This window comes from Arvicola amphibius, chromosome 12, assembly GCF_903992535.2.
Source record: "Arvicola amphibius chromosome 12, mArvAmp1.2, whole genome shotgun sequence".
Lineage (NCBI taxonomy): Eukaryota > Metazoa > Chordata > Mammalia > Rodentia > Cricetidae > Arvicola > Arvicola amphibius.
In genome coordinates, this window is record NC_052058.2 from 139,940,577 (window position 1) to 139,968,165 (window position 27,589).

Genomic DNA, 27,589 nt, shown 5'->3' on the forward strand with positions numbered 1-27,589 from the left:
AACTGAACTCAGGTCCTCCGCAAGAACAGCACAGGCTCTTAACCACTGAGCCATCTCTCCAATCCTTCTATAATTTCTTTTTTGAAAAGACTTAGGAAAGAGAAAAATTCATGTATTTTCCTTCCCAGTGTTAGCTTACTGTTTGATATTAGCACATGCAAACAAAACCTACCCTTAAGCATATTATTTTAATCTGGTTAAATGTTAAGGTGTCTCGCTTCAGATAAACAGCAGCACGCAGTAGTAATAAGTCACGCCTGTGACCTGGTGCAAAATTCGCACAAACTCTCCCCACACGCGGAGAGAAAGCTTTAGAGAAAGGAACTTTTTCAGACTTAAAAGATGAAAAAGTATCTGCAAAAGTCCCAACTCAATTGTAAAATCTCAAAGCCTTAAAAGGCCAGAGTCGATCTCAAACCTTTACCAATGAATTCTAAAGCAAACCGACTCGACCTAGGGTTCTCTAAATAAAGGTATTGATAACCAGCCTCCCCCTCCTCCGTACAATTAGTAGAGGCTTTGTATATTGGTACGTTAAAGGCTTTGAATAGCGGTATGTTTCCAAAGTGCCATTTAAGACAAGATAGTTCTGCTCGTCAAAACCACCCATCATCCTCCTCCTCCTCGTTGTCTAGATAGACAAGGGCCACTTTCTTCTCGTCGGAAGCCACCGACCTTTGGTCTACCATTCTCTGCGGCTGCACAGTCTTGTCAAATCCAGCCTGCTCCGTGCCTTTCTCTCCCCGGGTCTGGTGTCCATCCCCAGCGGAGACCTCAGAGCTCATGGTGGCTACCTGCTCGTTCCTACTGTGAGCGGTTCTCCAGCCACCATGCTCAGACACACTGCGAGCTTCCACTTCTGACCCTGCGTCTCGGGTCCAGCTGCGGACGGCTCTTGTGTTACTCACGTCCATCTGAAAAGTAAATGAGGTTTCTTTGGGCCCCGGTGCAATGGGACCTAGTGTGCTCCTGTCACCAGCTACCCCACCTAGCTCAGGGGAGGCCGCCGAGCCATCGAGTACAAACGTTTTAGACAGGGGTCCACGGATGACAATGTGTTCAGAGGGGCCCTTCTCTGCAGGGCCTATCTGAATGTGTTTAAAGGATCTGCTGGTGCCTGCTGTCCCCTCTGTTCCTGTGTCCCCCGCACTACCTGGAGGGAACTCAGAAATGACTGTTTGGAATGTATTCTCTTTGTTCCCGAGAATTTCTCTACCCGAGGTGACACTGTGAGTGGCCTGGGTCATACCTGCTGAGCCCTCCACAAGGACCATGCCTTCTGAGTCCCTAAATTCCAGTGTCTGTGGGACTATCAGCTTGGAGGTTTGGTGCCTCTGAGGCCCAATGTCAATGTGCTGGATGGAAGTACTCCTCCCTAGAGACACTTGGGTGTTCCCAGAATCCTCTTCTACCCTCCACTCCACTTTGTCTGGGATGGGAGCTATGAACTGGATTTCCTGTCTTAACCCTTCTTTAGGGCCTAACTGGAGATGCCTAACGAAAGTCTGGGTGCCCTCCAACTCTTCAGTAGCAAAGCTACTACTAACCTGGGCTGCCCCAGAAACAGGACCCAGGAAATGAATTTCCTTTTCTACATGAAACTCCTCAGAGTCGGGCATTCTGTGGTCCCTGGATATGTCTGCTTCCTCAGACAGTTCTGCTGAGCCAGGCTCTCCTGTATCTCCTGCCTCCCGCCCCGTAGGCAGAGAGCCTTGGAAGGTGATTTCGGTGGACACGTGACTTTGACGGGGACCCAGAGTGACGTGCCTCACAGAGCGACTGGCTCCCTCAGAGCTGGCTGCCTCACGGAAGTCCCCACTTACCTCTACCACCTGTGTGGCGGGTCCTCCGTAGGACGCCTGCTCAGTCCCCCACATTTCTGTGGGGCCTAGTTTAACATGCCTTACAGACTGGCTTATATTCTCTAGCACATGAGACTGTGCAAAACCTGTTGGGCTGGTGACTTCCATGGTGGCCGACACTGGGCCCTGGGTAACGCGTTGATCTGAGCTGTGGGAGGACCAGCCAGCATCCTCTTTCTCACTAGATGGACTATACAGTTGCCTGGTGGCCCAGCGCTTGAAGAGAGTGCCCCCAGCAGACGCCTCCTCCTCTCCATCTTCCCTGTCTGGGCTTCTAGGCATTGGGCTGGAGCGCTTGGTCAAACTCTCTCTCACCACCGACTCCACAGCCCTCTCTATCTCTCCAGCTTCATCTCTGCTCAGTTCCTCCAGGTCTAACTGATCTGCATCCACAGTCTGTGAGAGGTTGACTTCAGCCATCAAGGTCACTGAACCACTAGCAGCGCTCTGGACTTTCTTCACGTCCACGGAGACACTCCCTGGCTCTCCTTGACCCGGTCTGGTCAGAGCAGACAGCTCCTCCTTCATGCGCTCAGGCAAGGTTTCCTCCAGCTGCCCGATGACCTCCGCCATCTGGTGCCGGGGCTCGCTGGAGAAGACACCCTTGATGGAGGTATGGAATTCATGTGGTATTTTGATTTCTTTCTCAATGACTGTGGGTTCTGCGTGCAATTCGCCACTAGCTTCTTCCTTCAAGTGGGCAGAACCAACGGCACCACCCAGGGAAGGTGCTGGAACCTCCAGGACCTTCACGTGCTTCTCTTTCTCCGTGTCATCTCTTGCTTTCCTTCTCCAAGGCCCCTGCACAATTTCATCTTGCCACGAGTACCGGATGGTGGACTCTTCTTCTATGTGGATTTGCCCATACACTGAACCATCATCTTCTCTATCATGTCCCCCAGGGTACTCATCTGGGGTAGACACAAAGTAACTCTGCTCTCCCTCTGAGTCACCTGCCTCCATCACTTCTTCCACGTGAGGGATGCTCCCCTGGGGCTGCTTGGTCCTTTGACGTTGATGCACCGAGAATGCCTCATGGGTCTCTTCATGACCATCCTCTTCCTCAACAAAGCCCTTGGGGCTGGGAGACACATCATCGACTTCTTCCACATGGAAGGGGGTAGGAAACTCTGCTGTCCCACCACCCATATAGCTCACGGGCTCTTCCATGATCTCCACATTGACGACTTTGGCTCTCCCCTCCCTTCCTTTCAGACCAATGTTGATCATCTCTCCTATCATCTTCTCAGCTGACTTGCCCTTCAGTCCCACTTCCTTGACCTCCTTGCTTAAAAGGTACTCCAGGCCGGCTTCATCAGAAACATCAACGTCTTCTGTCAGCTTCGACTCCAGCACGATTTCTGTCTTGGTTTTCCCACTGCCGGGGAGTTCTTTCCTGTCCACGTAAGTGACCTTTGTGTCTGGCAAAGAGCTGTCATTCCCTTCAGCGTCTGGAGCCTGAGTGAACTGCTTAAGGATGGTGGTGACAATGTTTTCAGCTATGGTCTCTGTCCTAGAATCACTTTGCAGGGAACTGGCAGCGTCCTGGGTATCCAACCGGAACTTGGTCTCTTTCGTTTCTGCCCCAGCATCCTTCCTTCCAGATGATGGCAAGCTTTTCATGGACATTTCTGATCTGCTGCCCCGGGATACTTCTAGACTGATGGGTACTTCCCTCTCCTTCACACTTCCCTCCTTCGGTGATTTCTTCTCTTTGGGCTCATCCCTCTGCTGGCTTTCTCTCGCTCTTGCATCTCTGTCTAACTTGGTCAACTCTTCCCATCTCAAGTTTCTTTCCTCTGAGCCCTTCTCCTTAGAATCAAACATCTTCTCTTCTGGCTTTAATTTGACGACCCCTGATCTGTCCCTTTCTTGTTCCCTAGTGGCTTTCACTTCTAATTTCTTTCCCACAATGACAGTTCTGTCATTTGACTGAGCGCTGTTCATGGCACCTGCTGCCACGTTGCCCCGGTGATCTTTGTGTGACTCTCTGGTGACAGTGGACTCTGTGGTCACCCGTATAGGGGTGTCCCTGGTGCCTTCGGCTTTGGATCTATCAGGGAATGTTTTCACTTGAGCATCCGTGTTTCTCAGAAGGCCGGAGGTTGGAACAGCAGGCCTGAGACTGGCTTGACCACTGACAGTTTTCTCGAGGGATTTTTGCTGCAGGGTTGTAGCCGAGGAAGAATACCCAGAGGTCAGGAAGCCCCTTCTAGCAGGACTCTCCACGGCCGTGGTTGTCTGTGATTCAAGGTGCCCTGGCCTTGTAGAATACAGAGCTGAGCTATGATTTACAGCTGCCCACGGTGTATTTTGCCTGGGAAATAGATTTTTCTCATTTTTCCTCTGAATGACTGAGCTGGTGTAGCGGTAGGATGCATTTCTGGACTCTGTGAGAATTGAACAAACAGTTCATTTAGATGACAGGCATCATTCTTTTCAACCTAAAAGCATTGCTGTAGGTCATCTTGTATGTCAGTATAAAATATACTATTATTACAGAAAGGACCTTTTCAGGACAACACTTTGATTCTCTACATTATCCTTGGGTTGTTCTAGAACTCCCGTCACAATAAGATACTGCCCCATAAATACCTTCGCCTAACGTTCTTCCCCAGCTGCGGGTCTTAGAATACTCCCTCAGCTTAAGAGAACCATCAAAGGTCTCAGTATAAAGTGTTGCCGAGTGTGCCAGAGAGATCAGAGGCCTTGGATTTTCTGGTTAAATTTTCACAGTATTATGGTCTTCAGAATCATTAATTCCGACTGTGTTGAGGAAAGTTTACCGACTTCAGCAGAGAAAAGCTTTATAATCTATAAAAGGATGTAGTTACTGGATGCTGAACAGCGCATCCGACCATCTCAGGTGCTGAGCCGCAGGGATGGAAGACTTTACATTTTCTAAGCTGCCTTGTATGCTTATACTTGACGCGGTAGAGTTTCAAAATCAAACCAGTTGTCAGAGCGCCCCCTGTCCTAATGGCATCCTCCTAGAGCCAGCCTTAGGGCTTCTGGTTATACTCAGGGTCATTCTCAGACAGTGGGAATCTTCAGGTGCGCAAACTCCACCAGGGTAACCGGCTCTTCGGAGTGTCAACTGAGTTAAAACATGACCAAAGCACCAACCACTCCGAGAGCGTTTCTTAGAATCCACCACACCCCATCTGGCTGGGCACCTCTTTATCCCTCCCTCACGGCAATGGAGCCTAGAGGCCTCGCTGGGACAGGTTCCCAAGATACCGGGAAAGAGCCCAGGCTGGATCATTGTTTACAAAGATTTCTTTTTCAGGTTAATTCACTGATCCTAATCTAGAAACCCCAGAAGACAAACCCCCACGGTCAATAGGAGATATGGAGGCTCAGAGGCTAGTGCTAGGTCCCTCATGTCATAGGCAGTAGGCAACATTATTTCAGGGCACATTTTAAAAGGCCACTAAGTGCACTAATAAGTATGGATCAGTTTACTAGGCAATCATCTGCAGGTTGATTCCATAAATAGTTAATGCGCAGCTATACTATGCAGGAAACGCAACTACTTATAAAGACTGACTCACAACTAGGCACCTTTATTCCACAGCATCTTTCTTTAGCATAACACCTAAGCATTAAGACAACTTAGTTCATAAAGGTGAAACGCTCATACTGTTCAAGAAGCTTGAAGAACAATGGACGAATAAATCAAGTTAGCAGAGATACCTACCTGTCTTCTTCCTGACTCTAAAGCCATGCATGGCTAGTAAAATATCACCAAAGTCCCACGCTTAGAATGCTAGTCCTCCCAGGAATTTGGTCCTTGGCCCTTTATTTCTCTCTTCTAACATTAGGTTGTATATTAGACTTCCAGATACATAGCCACAGGTTAGAATTTTAGTAAACCTTGAAACCTGGCAGGTGACAGCTCTTCTTTTCTGGATGTCAGATAGGCCAGCCAATGGCTGCTTGTATGGATCTCTCTGTTTTCTTTCAGACTTACTCTCAAAATGAGGACACAAGACTTGCTGACTGTCATAGAGCCACAGTTCTGAGGCTGAACCCCGGGACCTGGCAAATCAGAGACGTGGCTAACAGGGGCAATGAAGACATGAACGCCACTGAGGAAGGCACATGATGGGCCTCGTAGGTGATGGGTTCCAAAGGTGCCCAACCTGTGGGCTCTCTCCCTACACCCTGGTTAACTAAAGATCGCAATGATTTCAGATGAAATGTCTTTACTGAACACATGCAGACTGTTTTCCTGTCATCCCCCCTAAGCAATACAGCGTGACAGCAATTTACATGGCACACACATGGTACTACATACGCTAAGTAACAAAGAGGGGATTTGAAGTCTGCAGGAGGATGTACAAATCCTGTAACATCTTAGACAAGGAACTTGCGCATCTGTGAGCTTGGTTATGAATAGATGTCCAGGAGACAGTCTCCCCCAGACACCAAGGAAGACTTACACTGAGCACCCATATGTCATTTAACCTGCCACTGCTTAGCCAGAATCCCTTTAAATGTTCAGCAGGCTTAATATTTCATTTAAAAGTTATCTTACAGATTTTGAAGGTCTTCCAAAGGAGCATACTAAGCTCTCTTATGCCAGATCTACTGATGTAGGAATGAAAGGCCTAATCTGAAGCTTTGGGCCCAGACTACAACAGGACACCTTCCAGACTTGCTACTCCAACCTAAGGTGGCAGAGTAGTATCATTGTAACCCGGTAGGGTTACAATTTCCAGTGTGCTAGCTACATGCTATCCAAAATAATAATTTTGGATATTAGTTTCAGCCCAAACTGTTTGGTCTGGAAAAAGAAAATATGCCCCTTCTGTGGGTATAATGAACACATGCACATCCTTACCACCCTGCTTTGGGTGCTGCTCCTCAGAGAGGAAGTACCTCAGAATATTATCTACACAGGCAGAAAATTCCAGTGACTGCTTCCAAGGCCATTCTGATCCACGCTGTAATTTAAAGTCTATCCCGTTCAACTAAAATCTAGTTGGTACTTAAAAGTATGATGAACTATTCGTTGTCTGGGAAACAGTTTGTTTTACTCCACCCTCTCTGTCTAGGTAATAAACCCTCCTCCTTCTGCGGAGTGGGCAGCTCAGACGGGAAGCATTTTAACACTGCAGTGCTAACAAATACAGTCTCTAGTATTTACCTTGAGGCATGTTTTCAATGTCCTTCCTCCAGATCAGTATCTCCGGATTGCTTTCCCCTTCCAACAAGGCCCTGCGAGAAAGTTATTTTTAAAATAGTTTATTACAGAGTGAAAGAGAGAAAAATGGCTTTCATCAAATACATCAGGCAATATTTTGTCAGTGATCATACCACCACAGGACCATGCATCTAGGACCTGTGCCTGTAGATGTGGCTTGGGTAAGCTGCACCAGGATGGCCACGGCTCTCTGCTCACCGTCACTCCCCTGACACCCGGCATAGCATCTGCTACATGCCAGCTGCTCATGTGACAACCGCTGAAGGAAGAAAATGCGCGGGCCGGGCTTCGGAAGTACCGGAGAAGTCAGTCCTTCCAGGAAGCCTCCCCCACACCCCTTCCCCCCCCAAATGAAAGATAAAAGGAAAGCTTTCCTGTCCTTGGCAAAGTGGGGCATACACCAAGAAGTGCTGGGGAGACCGATGCGAAGGGCAGGGCAGGACTGGGCCTAGCTTCTTTGGCCAGCAGAGAGAGGCCTAGGCCAGTATTTCACCCCAGTTACAGGGCCCCAGAACAACCGGCCCCTCCCTCAGCCTCCCCCTACAGGAGTCATGGAAGTGGAAGATGGACGGGCAGTAGACGAGGAGCAGTGACAGACTCTGTTTGTAAACAGGAGATTGGATGGAGCTGGCATTTCTTCCTTTTTTTTTTTTTTTTTTTTTTTTTTTTTTTTTTTTTTTTTTTGGTTTTTTTGAGACAGGGTTTCTCTGCAGCTTTTTTAGAGCCTGTCCTAGAACTAGCTCTTGTAGACCAGGCTGGCCTCGAACTCACAGAGATCCGCCTGCCTTTGCCTCCCGAGTGCTGGGATTAAAGGCGTGCGCCACCACCACCCGGCTCATTTCTTCCTTTTTTATAATACTGAGGATCTAACCTAGGGCCACGTATGTGCTAGATCATACATATGCTATGCGAGGCCAACTATAGTCTAGACAAGTACTCTGCCCCAGAGCTGCATCTGCAGAGCTGTGTGGACATCTCAGAGATGAAGGTAAGCATTTAGAAAAGCACCCCCGTGGGCACCCCACTTCCCTTTCACCCCTTTTAAGGAGACGCAGTGGAAAGTACTCAGCTGCATTGAGCTCCAAATTTCTAAGATCACAGTCTTCACTAGGTTGTCATTTTGCATCTGCCATCTTAGAGAGGCACTGAGGAGGGCATGGGCCCAAACAGAGCCACATGCTTGGAGGAAGGGTTATCGGTGCTGTGCCAATCAGCTGGTCATTTCCAAAGACCTACAGGACCGCTAGAAGCTGCAGACGCAACCGTTGTATGGTTGCTAGAGCAACACGTGAAGGTACTAACCACAGCTGCCCGCGATACAGCACACAGGTCAAAGGCTGATGAGAAGAACCACAGCCCACGTGGAAACACGGATATTAGGACCTAGGGTTCACAGGGAAACACAGCAGGGGAACCAGATCCCAGCTGGGCTTGGCAGTTTGAGGAAACTACACCAAGGTTCACCAAGGTTCACGTCTACTGAGTGAAACGCGGAGATCCCCACATTAGCAGTGAGAACCCTCTGGCAGCTATAAGAAAACAAAGAAACACAGGGGGTCTGCCTGAGGTTCACGCCGGTGGGCTGACCACAGGTGCAGTCACGGACGTACACATGCCAAGAACACCAAGGCCAGAGCTGAAGCCCTTCCAGTTAGGACGAAGGCCAGGAAACAGGACACCGATCCATTAATCCCCACCCTCATGACCAAGCAGTTCAGCTTCCAGGAACACAAACAGCTTCCATCATCAAAAAAAAAAAAAAAAAAAAAAAAAAAAAAAAAAAAAAAAAAAAAAAAAAACCAACCCTCTGAAGGCTGTATAATAAGAGAAATGTTCAGGGGCAAAGTCTATATCCTGGGGTTATTTCAGCCGTTCCACAGCTGAGGGTCAGAGCACAGCCTTGAGACAAGGCCATGCTTAGACCATACAAGCTTCAGACATCCCAGGGCCAGACATAGACCCAGGCTTCCGGACTCAGGCTCTACGGACGACAGGGCCAGCCCAGAACGGAACATTTGTGCCTCCCGTATCCACTTACACATGTGGTTCTGATGTCCCAGAGCTCTGGGCCTTGCCCAGCTCCCACTCCAAGGAAAACAGGCCAGAGTGAAGACAGTGTCTTGAAGGGCCCACGGAACACCCAAAGACAGAACCCGAACCCAGCCCCTCACCTTTCACTTGCTAGGCTTCCCTATGAGACAGGGATGGTAGCAGTGCCTGCAAATTCCAGAACCCATAAATGATGCCCTCTATCTCCATTCTATACCACATTCATAAAAGCAAACTCACATAAATGATGCTATCTATATAGACCTATACCACATTCATAATAGCAAGTCTGCATAAATGATACTATCTATATAGACCCTCTATATCACATTTATGAAAGCAACTTCAACCTCTGAGTAATTTCATCCCAATCCCCCCCCCATTTGTTCTCTCCTTTGTGAGTCTCCAATCTGCGCCCCAGTGTGTGGCTGACTCCTAGAAGGCAGGGGCACATGTCACCTGCACCCAGTACAGAGCCGAGATGGACGGCTGGCCCCTGGGTTCATAGTTCTTGCCACTGAAGCATTTGCACCTCAATGACAGCACTGACCCCTGACTTGTCAACACAGCTCCCGGGACTAATACGGCAAAGTCAGTGACTATGGTGCTAGGGAGATTTCCTGCCACCCCTTCAAAGAGGGGCGGAAGGGACAGACTCATACAGCTTTAAGAAATGCGTAGCGTGCTCTCTGAGGCTCCCACCAAACCCGGTTATTTTAAGAGGAGGCTAGGAAAGCTGCCTCCAGGCCACTGAGACTGCGAGAATGCCAACTCCCTGAGTCACCGGCTATTAGAGAATATTTCATACAGCTCCACGGGCTGACTGCCTCTCCAATAGGAAAACGGGCAAATAAGCAGGAGACCAGACCCTGGCCTCATTAGGAGCCCGTCACAGCCCATGATGTGGAAGGGAGCTGTAATGTGGCCTCTGGCCCCGTTCCAGGACCTAATGGGCCACCCAGCCTCCCAATCAGCCTGGTATGGGGCCGCCCATCTGTGATGGATGCACTGAACAGAATTTCAGGGTATATCTGCTAGTCTTCAGCACGGTGGGCGCAAGGCCCATGAGACGCTCGTCTCCCATAACCGAGGATAAGACGGGGAGAGGGAAGGAAGGGGGCATTTCCAGGAGTGACACCTATGAGGGTTTGTGGGTGGTCCACGTGGTGCTTTCCACAGGTGTGGAGTGGGGTGAGAAGAGAGCAGGGTCGCAGACCCTCAGAGTCGCCCCCTTCAGCCTGCTCCCTGCATAGCTGAGCTCTCACGGCAGGGGCAACACGGGTCACCCTAGACACCGGCCAGAGCCAGTGGGTACTAGAGGATGGGGGAGAAGGGAGAGGAGAAAAGGGAGGTCACAAATGCTGAGTCTGGGGACGGGGAGGGGGGCGAAGGGACTGGGAAGGGACAGTGCTCGCCATCTGTGGTCATTCTTTCCACGGTAAGTTGTATTCCAAAAGCCAGCTTCAGACCGAGACGGGAGACAGAAAACAAACCAACCAACCATGGCACAATTAGCAGACAAGCGAAGGGTGCCGATCAAACAGACAGAACCAATGGACCTTGACTCAAATCCTGGCCATGACTTCTGAGTTCCCTAAGCCTCAGGAGGGTGCTCTGACCAGTGGCGACCTACTTTCCCCAGTTCTGAAATGGGACGGACGCTTAGGTTTACGATAACAATTAAGTAAGCAGCAGAAGGTTCATAGAACAACGGCTGTCCCTGAGTAAGTGCCTGACAAATAGCATCATCATTACCTCCTTCTACGGCCTCAGAGCAAAGGGATTCTCAGCTACTGAAGTCAGCCAAGGAAAGGAGTGTTCTTTTTCTTCCTCTGGCTAGCGCCCAATCCCGGCCAGTCCTCTCACTTTTGTCTGTTTTTCAGATAGTCTCACAGGGTAGCTCAGGGTGGCTTTGAACTTGAGATCCTCCTGCTTCAGTCTCTCAAGCACTAGGATACAGCATGCACTACCACACCTAGCTCCTATCAATTATTTATCCTTTATCTCATTTTTTTTTTTTTGAGACAGAGTCTCCCTGTATAGCCCTGGCTATCATGGATCTCACTCTGTAGACCCGGCTGGCTTCGAACTCACAGAGATCAGCCCGCCTCTGCCTTCCAAGTGCTGGGATTTAAGGCAACCACCACCACCCAGCTCAATTCTTTATTCTTAAACTACAAAGTGTTGCCCATTCCAAATATATTACCAGCAACCAGGTCTCAGTGTGAAACACCGATTTCTAAATACCTATAACCCCAAACTAGGATATAACTTTAAAAATAAAATCTACTGGATTGAAACCTGTGAAAGGGATAAGAAATATATTCTTTAAACACATGTGAAGAGATGCAGGCAGCCTGAAAAATAATGGAACAGCCGGAAATGCCATGACCACGAGGCTGTCCGCACTAGGTGTCACCTGAAGTGCTTCACTAGCCGGCTAGAGAACACACTCTCCCGGCCTCTGTTAAAACACTGATATCTCGTCCACTGTGATCAAAAAGTGGAAGCAGGGAGTTTTGTGCCACCATTATTTATCTGCCTCGGGTTTTGTTTGCTCGGTGTGGGGTTGGGGAGGCAGGACGCACTTGTGTACAGGTATGTGCCTGCACAGAAGCCAGACTCTGGACTATTCCCTCCAGTCGGAGACTCTCACGGATCCTCCGAACTGGTAGCCAGCAAGTTCTAATGACCCTCCTGTCTCTGCCCAACCCCCACAGCACTAGAGTTACAGCTCAGCTTCACCAATGCACATAAGACAAAAATAAACTACTTTAAAAAAAAAGAACTCACATCATTGTTTGCACAGCATGTGTTCTTACCCACTGAGCCATCTCCCCAGCCCAGATGTGACAGTCTCTAACTTAGCTGAACCATCTCCCCAGCCCAGATGTGACAGTCTCTAACTTAACTGAGCCATCTCCCCAGCTCAGATGTGACAGTCTCTAACTTAGCTGAGCCATCTCCCCAGCCCAGATGTGACAGTCTCTAACTTAACTGAGCCATCTCCCCAGCCCAGATGTGACAGTCCTTAACTTAACTGAGCCATCTCCCCAGCCCAAATGTGACAGTCCCTAACTTAACTGAGCCATCTCCGCAGCCCAGATGTGACAGTCTCTAACTTAACTGAGCCATCTCCCCAGCCCAGATGTGACAGTCCCTAACTTAACTGATCCATCTCCCCAGCCCAGATGTGACGGTCTCTAACTTAACTTTTCTTTTCTTTTTTAAAAATTTATTTATTTATTATGTACACAGTGTTCAGCCTCCATGTATGCCTGAAGGCCAGAAAAGGGCACCAGATCTCATTACAGATGGTTGTGAGCCACCATGTGGTTGCTGGGAATTGAACTCAGGACCTCCAGAAGAGAGCCAGTGCTCTTAACCTCTGAGCTATCTCTCCAGCCCTAACTTAACTTTTCTAAATGGCTTACCATATCTATTTACTGGATGTGTATGCGCTCACACATGTGCCACATTATGTGTGATCTCACGACCTGGGGAGCTGGTTCTCTCCTTTTACCATACGGGTTCCAGGGAATCAGACACAGACTTGGTGGCAAGCATCTTTACCCACTGAGACACCCTCACCAGCCCTAACTTTAAGACATGGGCAGTCCGTCTCTGTATTATACAACCATAGCTCAGGAGATGAGACCTCAGGACTTCCTCTGCTGCCTTCCTGTTTCCTTGAATTGTGTTCACTCCGAGAGAAATAGTTTGCAGCTGGAAAGGTTTCTTTGTGGCTCCGTTTCACAGATCCCTATTTGTCCCATATCTGTGCTTCTGCCTTGAGGCTGAAATTACATGGTGAAGCAAAGCAAGAGAAAGAGCAGAGAGGTGACTAGGGACAACAGTGACCTCTTTCCAGGTCCCACCTCCTGGTGTGTACCACTTCATCCCAATACGGCTGTCCACGGTGAGTCCAATGAGCTAATCCATGGATAGGGCCAGAGCCCCCAGGATCCAATCACTTCCAAAAGCCTGTCAGCTGACATTAACCAAACCTTCATTTAACGCATGCTCCTTCTGGGGCATGCTTCATCTCCACACCACAACCCAGGGTGGGATACAGAACCTCCACGAGTCCTTCACTCTGCGTCTTAGTTACTTTTCTACTGCTGTGCAGAAACCATGGCCAAGGCAACTTATGGAAGGAAGTGTTATTCCAGGCTTGCTCCTGTTTCAGAGGACGAGCTCATGACCATGACAGCGGGGAGCATGGCAGCAGGCAGGCAGGCAGGCAGGTAACTGAGAGCCACATTTTGAGATGACTACCACCAGGGAGAGAGAGAACTAACCGGGAATGGTGTGGGCTTTTGAAAGCCCACCCCCAGTGACACACCTCCTCCAACAAGGCCATGTCCACCCATCCTTCCCAAACAATTCCACCAAATGGGGACCAAGTGTTCAAGCATATGAGACCATGGGGACCGTTCTCATTCCAACCATCACATGTCCAGAACTAAGAATGTAAAGTCTCATTTGAATTCTGACCAAGGCTACATGGACTGTCTTTCAGACCAGAAACTGACGCTGTGCCTTCCCTCCATGACAGACTTCAAGCTTCTTTCACCCATCGTCCCTTCTAGCAGCTCATGGTGGTGACAGGTATGTTACTCTTTTGCGGGAAAGCTGCTTATTTTACAATTGCACTTTGTACTTATTCTCCGTCCATTGCAGCTGGATGAGACCCTTATGCATGTAGAACGCTGCTCTCCAGGCAAAACAGGGCCCATCATCATCAGATCAACCCTCTACTGCATGTGGTCCCGGGGGAGTTTGGGGAGGGTCTAGGGCTCGGAGGCTGAGGGAGGGTAACTGGAGAAGGGCTCTATCTGCCACTATGAAGCTGCCATCAGTCTGGGTTGAAGACGTTGTAGTGTAGAGGCTTTGAGGTCTTCCATGCTCTTCACGTGAGCCCACTGGTTTCTAGAGTGGAACTGGTCCCTTTCTGCAGGTCTGTTTCTTAGCCCCGCATACACACTTGCAGGGCTCAGCTCAATGCCCACACCCTTTGAAAGCCTCTCCCTCTCTTCCCTAAAGCACGTTTACCAGCACTCGTCACCTGGCAGCAAACCATCTCCAGCATTTCCTCCAAAGATTCCATTTTATCATTTGACTCACTGTGCCCCTCACCTCAAACTTCTTCTACATCCCATCCTGGAAAATGTCTGTCCAAATGTTCCTAGGCTTCCAGACCCCGGCCAGTTTCAGTTTCATGTTCCTCTAACTCCTTTGTATACACACACACACACACACACACACACACACACACAAACACACACTACAAACCTGGCACTGGAGTGGATCCTAGGACATCTTCTTTCTTACTGTGAAAAAGGTTACCTGGGTTCATGCCAACTTAACTACAGTTTGTATTCCTTAACATGGGGGCCATCCTGAGCATGGCACCCTGCATGCCAAGTGTCCCTGGAGCAGCCTGAGGGCACAGGCCCTGCTTCACATGACACAGCCCCATGGGTGAGGCTCTTGCTTACACATGACCTATATGTAGCCCTCCAGGTCACGCCCTCAAATGACTGTCATTGTCACCAATGCCACCCCATCTGTCCTCATGCCTGCCATTCATTCTGCTGAGAACATCCTTCCCAGCCTGCACAGTGGTTTCCTGACTTCCCGTCTGTAGAACCAAGGACTGCACCTCCAGAAATCCCACAGGCCCTTAGTTCCTCTGGTGGAACCTTTGCAACCATACACTGCCCACAGTATCCCAGTACCCACCTCCACAGAGGTAAAGTCCTGAAGTTCAAATCTCATGCTCCGACTTATCAACAGTGTGAGCTAGGGTGGTTTTCACCTCACATTCTATCCACGCTGTGTCTCCTCCAGGTGGATTCCCGGGACTCTGTGACCTCAAACAGATCCACTCTGGCCCCATGGAAATGGCCACATCTGCTGCCAAAGCATCCCACTTTCTCTCCGGCATGCAGCCTTCCACTGTGGTCTCTCCTCCAGGCTGCTGCTGAGACAGGCTTAAGCCTGACAGTGGTATCGACTGCTTCCGAGCAGCAGTGTGCATGCACACACGCACATGCGTGCACCCCCCCCCACACACACACACATACACAGTTGTCTTGGATCTCGTTAGAGGGCCACTTGGCTCTAGCAGCTTGGGGCTGGGCTTGAGATTCCACATTTCCGATGAGCTGGCGATGCCCCACACTATAGCAGCTGCTGGGTGCACACCCCAGAGGTCCTGGGCCAGAGACTTTCCATGCTGGTGGTACCTGCCAATCACCTAGAGGGAGGCTAAGACCTCCACAACTGGTCCCACCACGCACCAACCCAATCGGAATCGTAGGGGCTAAGGTTGACCCTTAAGCCCCGCTTGCCCTGGAACGCCGGGGGTTGTTATGGTTCATGCACAATAACAAGTCACGTGTTTTCACTTTAGTAAACAAGCTTTGTGGCCCCAAGTGCACATGATGTGTTTGGTCAGATGCAGGCAGGAGGTACTTAGGCAGGAAGCACGTAGGTAGGCAGGAGGTACATCAGAGTGTATTCTTGCCCCAGTTGGATGATGGCAGAAAGTACCACAGCCTTGTGGGATCTCCCACAAGGGAGTACCCGACTAACCTAATTCAACACCATTTTCTGGGACTCCCGGGTATGGACCTGGCCAGTGTCAGTCTTCCTGGCCAGTATTTAATAAAGCTTGCTTCAGTTGGATGATCATGGCATTGGTCTCTCTCCTTGAATTTTTCAAGTTCAATAGAATCTCTGGGGTGAGGGCCCAGGGGGCGACACCTTTCCAGGAGCTCGGGGGATTTTCTGCTCTGCGTCTAAGCAATCCTCCCTCTCATTGCTTGGCTGCTGGGAAAATCTGGTGGTAACAGGCAAGGAGGCAAAAACACTCCCAGGTGCACACTGCTATGGTCAGCCCTGAGGCAGAGTGAGCACAGCCCATGTTTACCTGCCTGCCTTGCCCCTTCTCTGCTACCTACAGCCCAAGCGGGTCCTACAGCCACTGCCAACAGCCACCTTCACTGCAGGAGGCCAAGGCCATGCTGGCTGCCTTCCAGTGCCTGAGGCCTCATTCTCACAGGGAGCTGCCATGAAGGCCTGGCCACGGAGTGGGGGTCAAGGAGAGTTGATGAGAACCTCCAGCCTTGGACTCTTCTAAGTTTGCGTGGTTTTCCATCCTATCTTACATTCTCTCTCTCTCTCTCTCTCTCTCTCTCTCTATATATATATATATATATATATATATATATATACATATATATATACACATATATATGTATATATATATATATATATATATAATTTATAAATGAGCCAGCATTGGGGAGCTATAAACGTGCAGCCTGATTTTATGGTTACTTGCATTTCTCCTTCTCTGTGAAGGTTCCAGGAAGAGCAAATTATCTGTGTTGGAAAGCATTCAGGGCCCTGGAGAGCTAGCCTTGGGCAGCAGATAAACTGTAGCGAGATGTGCCCGAAGCTTTAAAAAGGTGCGGTCCCTCCCCTTTCCTGTGGCCTCTTCAGTCAAAGGAACTATGGGACTTTGACAATCAGTGAGCCACTGGGAGCCCTGATGAGCACAGGGAAAGCCTGGGATAAATCACATGAGGCCCAGCCAGGGGCAGTTCTTGCCGGTGTCAGCCGCTGTTACCCTTCTGCCCTGTGGGGCCGAATATTCCACCCACTGCTTCCAAAGAGTAGAAAAGTCGGTTTTCAAAATTGGCAGGTCAGTTTGTAAAGATCACTGGGCACAACAAAAGGGCCTAGGTTACCAGATGGCAAGGGCGCTAAGGCACAGAAATTACCACACCTGTGCTCACACACAGCTGACTGAGACAGAACTCTCTTCAGTACAGTCCTTGCTGATAAAGAAAAAAAAATCCAGGTTTTTGTCTTACATAAAGTCATGAGTTGTATTGACAGTCTGTGTATCTTCAGTAACTGTGGGTGTCTACTAGACTAAACCCAAGTGCAGGAGGTGGGAGCTACAGCCACACTAACCACCAAAGCCAGCCTGGGCAGGGCAAAGCAGCCTAGGCTTCCGATTTCCCCTGGGCAAACGTGGATATCAGGAAGAGGTCCAGTGAACCCACTACTCACTTCCAGAAGGGGCTGGTGGCTTTTAAGTGTTTATGAGATGGCCATGTTCACCCGTAATGAGGTTAGAAGCATGGCAGCCACAGACAGAAGCAATCAACTGCATCCCTGCAGATGGTCAGACAGCTGACTTAAGCAGAAACAGCTCCTAGTCAACGTGCTTGGAAACGTGAAACCGGGAATGCTGTGAGCGCCGTAGCCAAAAGACAGGCTCTGGACACTCGGACGAGCCGCCTGCCGGTGCGTGCTTGCTTTTTGGTGGCCGAGGTCCAGAGGCATGGCAACTAAGAATGAAAGGGGCTCAAAACCCCTGAGAAGCAACACATAAAACCGGTTTCCTTATGTGAACTAATATGAAAAGGAAATGAGGAAGTCTGACCATCTCCATAGGGAAGAGCGCCTCCACTCCTGACGGCAGGTGATAGCTAGGATGGACACAGGAGTCAGATTTGGGGGCTGCCTGGCATGTGCCATCGAACATGGCCCTTCCACAAGGGCCAGCCCCAATCCACACACCTCACCAGAGACAGGCCCCATTCAACTCTGGAGCACTTCATTCCCCTGGTTAGGGAAGGAAACAAAACCAGAGATCTGGCTCGGGAGCCTGAGGCTGGAAGGTCATCAGCCTTGAGCTGTCACAGGGTGGAAGGGGACCACAGGACGGGCCTCATCCTGACTCAGGTCGCTTTCTGTTGTATGAGTAACACATTCCTTCTTTGACTCACACTGGTCTGAGAAAGATGTCCATCAGTCACACTTGGAAAACGATCCTCTTTCTCACCCACCTGTTTAGAGTATCCCTTACCAGCAAAACTCAGAACACTTGTGCAGGATGTGCGAATACCCAACCAGCTTAACTTTGCAATTGTTAATTCCATGAGATTTCTAAGAATGCACAGGGAGGACCTAGGGGAGGAATGACAGGAAGGTGCCCTGCCTCTCTCTCTGAGCTTTGGGTCCAGGTACCCTTTGCACAGTGGGACCAAACCTCAATTCAGCTGAGGTTTCTCCAAGAGCAGTCACACCTTCAAAGGAAGATTTTTGCCTCTTAGCAACCTTCGAGGGCCCAAGATTCCCAATAGCCTACTTCTTCTCCATTAATGGAAATTAGAACCAACCAAAAACTAATCTTCCACTCAGGAAAGACATCATGGGCAGCCCAAGACTCTGGGGTGAACTAAAAGCGTACACCAGACAGATGGTATTGTTTTTCAATGGACATAAAGCAACCCAACTTGCTTTGATATTCTGATAGCACAAATCAGATGTGGCAGAGGCACTGCAGGGAGTAATGAGCTGGGGCTGGCTCTTACCTGCTCTGTCCCTAGTCAAAGTCCCCTGCTTAGCCACCCCAGGTTTAACTCTGTCCTCTGCTAGGGGTGACACCCACTACTGCAATATTTCACAGACAACTGTGCACTCTTCGCTGGCCAGGGCAGGGTCCAAAGCCCCGTGTTACATGTAACAGATCTGTGATCACAATTCTGGGGATGAAGTGGGTATAATGACCCCTTTTATTTACATGGTTTGGTGGGAAAGACACAGGTCCACAACCAGAGCTGGCTGGTTCTGTCCCTACCCCCAACAGCCCAAGATGCAAACATCTCTGTCACACCTGTAAGGGCGATGCATGACAACCACTTAGAGAGGGATGGGGAGCAGAGGTTGCTGGGCACCATCCTGCCCAGCACAGCAGATCCATGATGGACTGTCCTTAATAACGACAACCCTGGTCTCTACAGACCTTCCACCTTAGGTTGCTGACATCTGACTCCCTCTACGCCAGTCCTCATTGTATACAAAAGCTGCCAGAAGGGAGGGCACCACCTCAACCAATCATTAGCGTCCACCTGAGGGAGGGAGGGGTCCAACCAGGAAAGAGAGCCAATGGGCGAAGGACTACCGGCCTTCTGTGCCCTACTCAGCACACACACCCTCTAAATACATTGTGACCTTTAAGGGTTGATTGTATTAAAGTTGATGTCTTGGTAAAGACAAGCTGTTCTGGAAGGTCAAGCTACTCTCAGAAGTTTTTCAAGTCCAAACCCAAGACACCCAGAAGGTCAGTCCCCTGAGATTTTGAAGCAACAATGCAGACCCCTGGCACCCAAACTTTGATCCTTCACTCTCTACCTCTAACTTCTCTGAGCTCAGCTTGCTCTTCTGTTAAGTTGACCACCTGACTCCCAAGATCAAAGCAGACATGGGTCACGTTATTAAACTATGTCCAGGATACAGAAACACAGTGGATCTGGAGCGAGCCCATCTTCTCCCTTCTCCTCCCTTCCCTTTGATTCTGTGGTCCTCACTTAGCCATGCCAAAGTGCTGCTCTCTCCTCGTCATACAGCCACAGGGATTCCTCAAAGGCCACAGGGACCTCCTATCACTGGCTTCATGGAGACAGACTCAGCATAGTCTCACCTGTAGGTGGCCACCTCCAAGCTGAGGCCGGTCTTCACCTGCACAAGCTCCTGGTACTCCCGCAGCCGGTCTGCCATGGCCAAGGTAAGGGCTTCTTTCTCGTCCTCCAGGCTGTCAATCACTCTCTGAAGAGAACAAAGAGCTTTTAGATCCACATCCCAGAGCTTCATAGAGCAAACTAAGGAAACCATACCGACAGTGTGGGGCATGAAAGCATATGGATCCTGTGTGCGCACAGTTTCTTAGAATGAATCTCCTGTAGGTGGAAGGTTCTCTATTGCATATGGAGGATTTTGATAGGATAGGTGCTTTTGTGTTTGGACTTCAGGACAAAATGAAGGCTTAGTTTATTAAAACCACTTCTGCTGCAGCCATCAGGCCATTCAGGTAACCTAAATAACCCAACCAGACAAGTCAGGTGCTACTTAAATATTAGCCCCGACTAGAAATCTTTTTATAATATTTGAAACAGAAGTCATTCTCATGTAAACTAAAAAGTCTCCCCAAACCATGACTGTCCCAATAACAGCAGATAAGTGGATAGAAATATCCTTATTTTTACCTAGAAATGATATTTTAAAATAATCTGAGGAGAATTATGTTCCAGGCATAAATGAACAGACTCATGCATACATACTTCTTCATTTTGGAACGGAGTTAATAAGCCCCTCCACCTGGTTAATTTCCTCCACTGGATCAATCTTTTCCCAAGCTGGGAGACACTGCTGTCCCTGCCATCAGACCCCTGGCCAGAAACCTTGAAGGATCAGCCACACAGTACACACCAGGTAAACAGAATTTAAGATTAAACAATCAAGACCGTGTTACCCTCTTCAAAAAGTCCATTTCAAGCCAATACCATCTGCTAATTAATGTACACTTTACAATTCTGTGTTTCCTTCTTCTCTGCTGACCGGTCACTCTGAGAAATAATTAACCAAGCAAGTATTGGAACACTGAGGCAAGTATTCTTGTAGCTTCTGTAATGGGAAGTAGCAGTATGTGTAAATGTAATTAACCAAACCCGGGCACATACATGAGTACAACCTTTGTAGAATTCAAAACTATATGAAAGGGAATTTGTTTTCGGTACTGCTAGAGATCCCCACCAAAAGGTCAGCAGTGGGTATGTCCTCCGCAGAAACAAGGAAGGAGTCTGATGAGTTCTCACCCTGCAGTCCTCATCTGTATTATTTTATTCGGAGCAGGGTCTTTCTCTGTCACCCTGGTTATCCTAGAGCTTGCTACGTAGACAATGCTGACCTCAAATTCACAGAGATTCTCCTGCCTCTGCCTCCCAAGTGCTGGGATTAAAGAAGTTGTTCACCATGTCCATTAATGGATTAATCGTTTTCAAAAATGATTATCATGTAGATAAATCTGCTTTTTATAGCACTCCCGTTTACAAGCCAATGATTGTTAAGTTTTCTGTATACAAATGGTGCCAAAAATTGTTAATTTTCTTAAGGCTTTATTTTACTTTAAAGTGTGTGTGTGTGTGTGTGTGTGTGTGTGTGTGAGAGAGAGAGAGAGAGAGGGAGAGAGAGAGAGAGAGAGAGAGAGAGAGAGAGAGAGAGAGAGCGAGCTGGGAAATGAACTCGGGCACAGTGTATGTTCTTCTGCAAGAGCAGCCAGCGCACACACTTAACCTCTGAGCCATCTTCCGTCCTCAGCTGAGAATGTTTTTAAAGCAAGATTCACTTAGCTTTAAAAGCAAAGGGATACATTATAAAAACATTAATGTGGAGCTAGAGAGATGGCTCAGTGGTGAAGAGCATGTGGTCCTTTCAGGGAACCTAGGTTCCATTCCCAGTACCTACTGGGTGGCCCACGATGTCTGTAATTCTAGTTCCAGGGGATCCAGTGCCCCTTTCTGACCTCTGAGAGCACCAGGCATGCATGTGGTGCACAAACCCATAAAATAAAACAATCTAAAAAATTTTTTAAAAAGAACCATTCACATCTTAGGGCATTATAAATCAGAATATATATAATATTATAGATCCCCAAACTGCCATTATAAGCAGATAGTGCAGTTCATCAAAGCAGGCCATCTGCCAGTCTTAAGGGACAGAGACGTCAGACTTGGCCATAATATGCATTCACTGTATAGCTAAGTCTCCATGTTAGAAACCTACGAGGGAATACAAATTCAGACACAAGGTTGAAATCTAAAATGCACCCTCCAGTGTGAGCATGCACGTGTATGTGTTTCTGTGTGTATATGTGTATACTTGTGTGTATACATGTTGCACTTTTTTTAAGCGATAGTCTCACTACAGCCTAGGGCAGCCTGTAACTGACAGACGTCTACCTCCAGAGTGTGGGCATTACAGAATGTGTGTCGCTATGCCTGGCTTGATATCTTTTCTAATACAAGAAATTTGACCCAAGCGGTAGAATTTGAGAATTTATCAATTATCAGTTCTCCACTCACAGATCAAAATTAGGGAGCCATGCCACTGCCCCACCTAGGAATATTCTCTCCCCTCCCCCTGGAATAAAGTCTAGTCCTCTGTTCACCACCCCACAAAATATAAACAGGAAAATAAAGCTGCTCTGAAGTTGCAATAAATTTAGTTCCAAGCAAATTTCCATGTGAGTCAACTCTTCCCACACGGTGAAAGGAAAAGCCGCTGACTTTAGGAAGCAAAAATGAAATCACAACCAATCCTGCCAGTGGGAGGAAGTTTCAGACTCCGGCTCTGCTCTGCCAAAACTTTTCCATGCCATGGGCCAGGCCAGGAGTGCTGGAGCCTCCCACACAGGGTGGTACTTCCAGGCTGCGCAGAAGCAGTTTTATCCAAGGCTGCAAAAATTCAGGGGAGATTGCAGTTTCTTAGCTGCTATGCAGAGGACTTTCCAGAAACATCACCCACAGCCCTAAGCTGCAGCTCTACCTCAGGGAGAGCGTGCTGCTACTACTGTCTCTTCACCACGCTTGTGCCTGCCCTGGCTGAACGTACCAGACAGAGTGGCCAGAGCTTGCTGAAGTCCTTGTTACCTAGGATCTTAAATGTTGGAGCTTAAGGGAACTTAAATACTAGGATAGTTCGTTCACACCCAAAACTAATTAATAAGAAGCATAAATTAAGCCAGGTGTGGTGGCACATGCCTTTAATCCCAGCACTCGGAAGGCAAAAGCAGGAGGATCTTTGTGAGTTCGAGGCCAGTCTGGTTTACGTAGTTCTAGGACAGCCAGGACTACATAGAGAGATCTTGTCTCAAAAGGAGGAGGGAGAAGAGGAGAAGCAGCAGTGACAGTGTGAATGGGGTGTCATTGTGTGTTTATAGCCGTTCCAAGCAGCACCCTAACCTCAGGCTTATCTCACAGTGCCAGAAGGGCATTAGCGGAGCATCTCAAATCGGCTGTGTATCAACTGAACTCAGACCTCTGACTTTTGCCTGCCTTCTGCACAGATCTCCTTCAGCAAGGAGTGCCCTTCTTCGGGTTGCTCTTGCGCAGTCCTGGGGTCAACTGTGATTTTCCCCCCTCTCTCTTACTCTATCCAACCTACCAACAAACCGTGATGGCTTGAACTTGAAAGTAGGGGTCCTTCCTCGGGGCAGCATTTCTGCTCCCCGTCCAAGACTCTTCCTGCAGTTGTTGCAAGTGTGTCGTAATGAGGTCTCCCTGTCCCCACCATGATCCAGCACAGACTATGCTCAACACGGCAGAGGATGATCCACTAGGACATCCACTCTGCTCAGGACTCTCAGCGGCCTTGCGGTGGAACTCAGATTTAGAAAGAGACACCCGAACAGCTGCTCTCTGCTTTATTCGCTGTCCCAGTCACGCTAGCTTCCTGACTTCTCCGTGAGTGGCGTGCACCGGTGCCACCTCCAGACAGTTGCCATCAGAGCACGTCCTCTCCCATTTTGTTATTTTTTTCCCAGTGCTTTTTCCCATTGTCACAAAGAATGAGCCTGGCACCCTGAGTGCTTGACAACTATTAATTGAATAAAGTAATTAAATTCATTCGACCAACAGCAACCTGTGAGCTTCTCTGCATTTTCACAGATGAGGAAACTGGACCACACAAGGGTTAATGAGCTAAATCTTGAGGAGAATTTATAATCTGAGATAGACCGAAAGTCAGAATTCACCCCATAACAGGAAGGCTACAACTACATAACTAATCCTGCCTGAATTCTTACGGAAAGAAATGCCTTGCTTGTTCTTATTTTGGAATCATTCGCACACAATTGGAGCTAAAAGCTAAAAGCTTCCATCACAGGGAACTCATGAGCGTGTCTAGGGTACGGCTGGAGTAAATGATGTCATTAAGGCCTTTTTGAGGCTACTAACAGGTCTTCCAACATCTCCTGCCATCAGGATACAGAAAAAAAGCAAATGAAAGAAATAATACTAAAATCATACACCAGGGAGCAGGGTCTGAAAGCATCTTTCAGCTCTAGAATAGCAGGTTCCCTCTGGGCTGGCATCCTGAGGTTCTAAGACAGCAAGCCACCTCTGTGTTGGCATCCTAAGGTTCTAAGAAAGCAAGCCACCTCTGTGTTGGCATCCTGAGGTTCTAAGAAAGCAGACCATCTCTGGGCTGGCATCCTGAGGTTCTAAGACAGCAGGCCACTTTGGACTGGCTCTTAGAAAGGGGAATTATCATTTAACTGATGCAGAGGTAAAGGTTTCTCTTGTATAAAACAGGAGAAAGCAAATGTGGCCCAGTGGTGAGCTGCTCACCTCAGTCAGTCTGGATGGAACCCTGTTTTGGTCACTTACTGACTAGTGGTCCACCATTAATTTTACCATCTGTAAAATAGGGCGAATCTTAGCCTCCACCTCCTGAGACTGGTGTGTGGACTAAGAGTGAATACACAGACTAGACCTGATACTCCCCAAGGCTAACTATTTAGTAATGCAACATTTTTTTTTCAGGAAGTCAGCTAAGTCAGTCTTTATATTTTCCTTCTCTCCAGCATGAGCTTCTAAGGAATTTGAGGGGGAGGGGCGTAGAGGCTTGGGGTTGAAACAATATTTTCTCTTTCATATAATTCTGAACACTGTTTATGACTGGTGATTAGTCTTTCAGAACAGGATCTGAAATGCAGTTTGCCGAGAAACGGGTCATAATATAGTTAAGACTGTAGCTGGTAACATTTAGCAAAAACAAAACCTAAACTAATTGAGACTGAAGGAAAAATAATCAGGGTCCTCATTGACACTGTCCTGGCTCTCATTTCCAGGAAGGGGGTTGCCAAATCAGAAACAGATTCTAGGGTAGGGAGCTGAGGGTGGGATCCTATTGGAAGTCAGGAGTGACCTCAGCGGTGACTTCATTAGGGGTTGGAGTCCTGGCAGAAGGGTTGGGCAGTGATTCTATCTGCACTTCCAAGTCCTGATCTTTCCTTCATTTGGGGAACTCCACTTCTATCTTCTCAGATTTGAGAATTCACTGCGGATTTTATTAGGGAGAAAGAATCTGCTGGTAGAAAGAATTCTGAAATCAGAGCCTCAAGGCCCCCAGATATTCCAAGTAGGATAGGAGAGGGAGGTGCCTGAAGTCTACAACCCCCCAAAAAGGGATTTTCCCCTACCCGAGGATTGATTCCTTGCAGTTTTCCATGATCTCCTGTTCAGTCTCTGACTCTCTGGCTACCAAATTCTAGCTCAGCCCTGGGGACGCAGAGGAAATCAAGAGGTTTGCTGTCACATCACCCCAGTCATTCGTTCCACACATCTCGCGGTTACGTGGGATTTTAAAGAACACACAGAATCTCCAACCTTCAGCTCCCAGCTGCAAACGCGGCTCTTAAAATCATCCTGAAGTTGTGCTCGTGTTATTTTAAACCACTTTCCTGAGAACTACCAATAGTACGATTCGGGAGTACTTTCAATTCTGGCTGGGGCTGGGGGTGGTGGTGGTGGGAGCCAAATACAAGAGCTGAAGCGAGTGTACAGACAATAAATGAGCCGCAGGTCTACCCAGGCCGCGGCTGAGGGTTAGCGCTCAGCTGCTCTGAAATAGGAACCATTTATATTAGTCTGTAGTTGTAATAACGTATCACCACGGGGACCAGCTTTCTTCTAGATTTTTACACAACCCAGGGCTCTGCCCCCTTTTCAGTATGACAGTGACTTAATCCTCTGAACGGAACAAACAAAACCCAGAAAAAAATATGACAGTCGCCCAGAGAGCCCAGCTGCCTCCAGCTGGAAAATTATTCTGGCAAAATTAAAGAGGCACTTGGAGTCCTAGAAGCGTGGGCGGCCTCCAGGTAAGGACTTGACAGTGCCCTGAAGCTCCCAGCACACTACCAATCCGAGTTCAAAATCTGGACTGAGTTTGGATCTCAGGCTACTAGATCTAGCAAGCCCAGGAAACAAGAAAGAAAAGAGAGGTCAATCTAGAAGGATCGTTGGTCAGGACGTGCCTAGACACGTCTGTATCTAAATGTGACACTCTAAAGAGATGATTGACACTAAGCTATCCACCGGGACTTGTCACATGGCATCATGATTGAAGGATCATTGCACCAAGCCCTTATTCTTAGGCTAGCTATATGCCAGAATCCTGTGACCTCATGAATAGCAAAGCCACTGGCACTGTACGCTTCCCTGGGTGGGGTTGGACCGGCTGCGGGTGCAGGAAACCCCGCCGCTCGCCCACTCCGTGCGCAGGGGGGGTCTGGACAAGGCTATAGGGAAAGGGCGTGGTCCCTGGCCACGGACCTGCCGCTCCTCGGCCTGAATCCCGTACTCCTCTTGCATCCGCAGCAGCTCATCCTCCAGTCGAGCGCGCAGCTGCTCCAACTCCAGCGCCTGGTTCCTCAGCGCATCTGCCTCCTGCGCACACAGCCGTGCCTCGTCCTCCGCCTGGCGCCGGCTCTCCTGGCCGCGGCGCAGCGCCTGCTCCAGCTCGCGCACCTCGTCCTCGTAGAGCTGCACATTGTCCCGCCACGACTCGGCCACCAGGAGCGCGTAGCTGTCATGCACGTCCTGCAAGCGCGGCGGGGGCACCGCGGGGCCGGTGGCGCGGGCTCGGAAGTGCATGGTGAGGCTGGCGGCGCGGGCACGGAGCTCCCGCACTTGGCGCTCGTGGACCGCGTCCAAGTCGCGGCGCTCAGCCTCCAGCCGGCCCAGCAGCGCTTCGAGGGCGGCGCGTGCTCCCAGGGCCTCCTCCAGCTCCCGCCGCTCCGCGCCCAGCTCGGCGTCCAGGCGGCTGCGGGCAGCGCTGGCTTCCGCGCTCTCTCGCTGCAGCTCCCGCAGCTCCCTCTGCAACGCATCGCGCTCGCCCTCGGCCAGCGCTGTGGACCAGTTCAGTTCGTCCAGCTGCTGCCGCAGGTTGCGCGCCTCCTCGGCGAAGCGCGTCTGGTCCTCGATCCAGAGGTTCTCTTGGCTCAGCCGGCGGCGCAGCTCCTCCTCCAGCAGCAGGTTCTCGCGCTCCAGCTCCCGCACCCGGCACACGTAGTCATAAAGCCGAGCATTGAGTTCCTGAAGCTCGGCCTTTTCGGAGCCCGTCTGCAGCCGCCAGGACAACATTTTGCTGGATGTACGGGACTCTTCGATTAGCTTGCCTCCTGTCCTGATCTTGTCCCCTCCCGCCCCGCCGCGCCGCGCCGCGCCCGCCTTGATGCTGCCTCGGAGGCCCTCAGACTGGCGCTCCGACTGGCGAGCTTCGCCACTTAGTGGCCGGGTCCTGCGGCCGTGAACTAGGGCCACCGCCTCCAGCCAATCAGAACGCGGCCCGCGCGGCCACTGTGGCCGGACAGCGCCCCCTGCCGGTAAGATCGCAGCATGGCGAGAACGCCCAGCTCTGACCCCTGGTGGCCCAGGGTAATCCTTATGGGTTGTAGGATTACTACCTGCTGGTTACATGGCATGCATTACAGGGCTCCCTGTTGTTACCGCTCAGGCGCATCTAAGGCACCCCCAAATCCCATAATTCCTTAGTGAAAAATAAGTTGCCATTAAGCGAGACCTGCCAAGTACCGCTGGGTGAC

General features: G+C 49.4%; 1 protein-coding gene across 2 annotated transcripts; it reads right to left on the reverse strand.

The window, feature by feature from the left end:
* On the reverse strand, positions 1-27,218 carry Synm (synemin). Of its 2 annotated transcripts, XM_038313617.1 has the most exons (5): positions 26,319-27,217; positions 19,628-19,752; positions 7,015-7,085; positions 1,824-4,252; positions 1-914 (listed from the first exon to the last, which is right to left on the reverse strand). In XM_038313617.1, exons 1-5 carry the CDS (start codon positions 27,126-27,128, stop codon positions 597-599), a joined length of 3,753 nt encoding a protein of 1,250 aa, XP_038169545.1. In that variant the 5' UTR covers positions 27,129-27,217; the 3' UTR covers positions 1-596. The 2 variants fall into 2 exon arrangements, with proteins under 2 accessions (XP_038169545.1, XP_038169544.1); XM_038313616.1 differs by having other exon boundaries at positions 1-4,252; positions 26,319-27,218.
* Positions 27,219-27,589: the final 371 nt, after the last annotated feature.

Excerpts from the sequence above, each read along its gene's own strand:
- Synm (XM_038313616.1), bottom strand. The coding sequence starts at position 27,128 with ATGTTGTCCTGGCGGCTGCAGACGGGCTCCGAAAAGGCCGAGCTTCAG. Across the intron at positions 19,753-26,318 it reads TTCAGGCCGAGGAGCGGCAG|AGAGTGATTGACAGCCTGGA; the intron begins GTCCGTGGCCAG and ends TGTTCTCTTCAG. Across the intron at positions 7,086-19,627 it reads TTGGAGGTGGCCACCTACAG|GGCCTTGTTGGAAGGGGAAA; the intron begins GTGAGACTATGC and ends ACTTTCTCGCAG.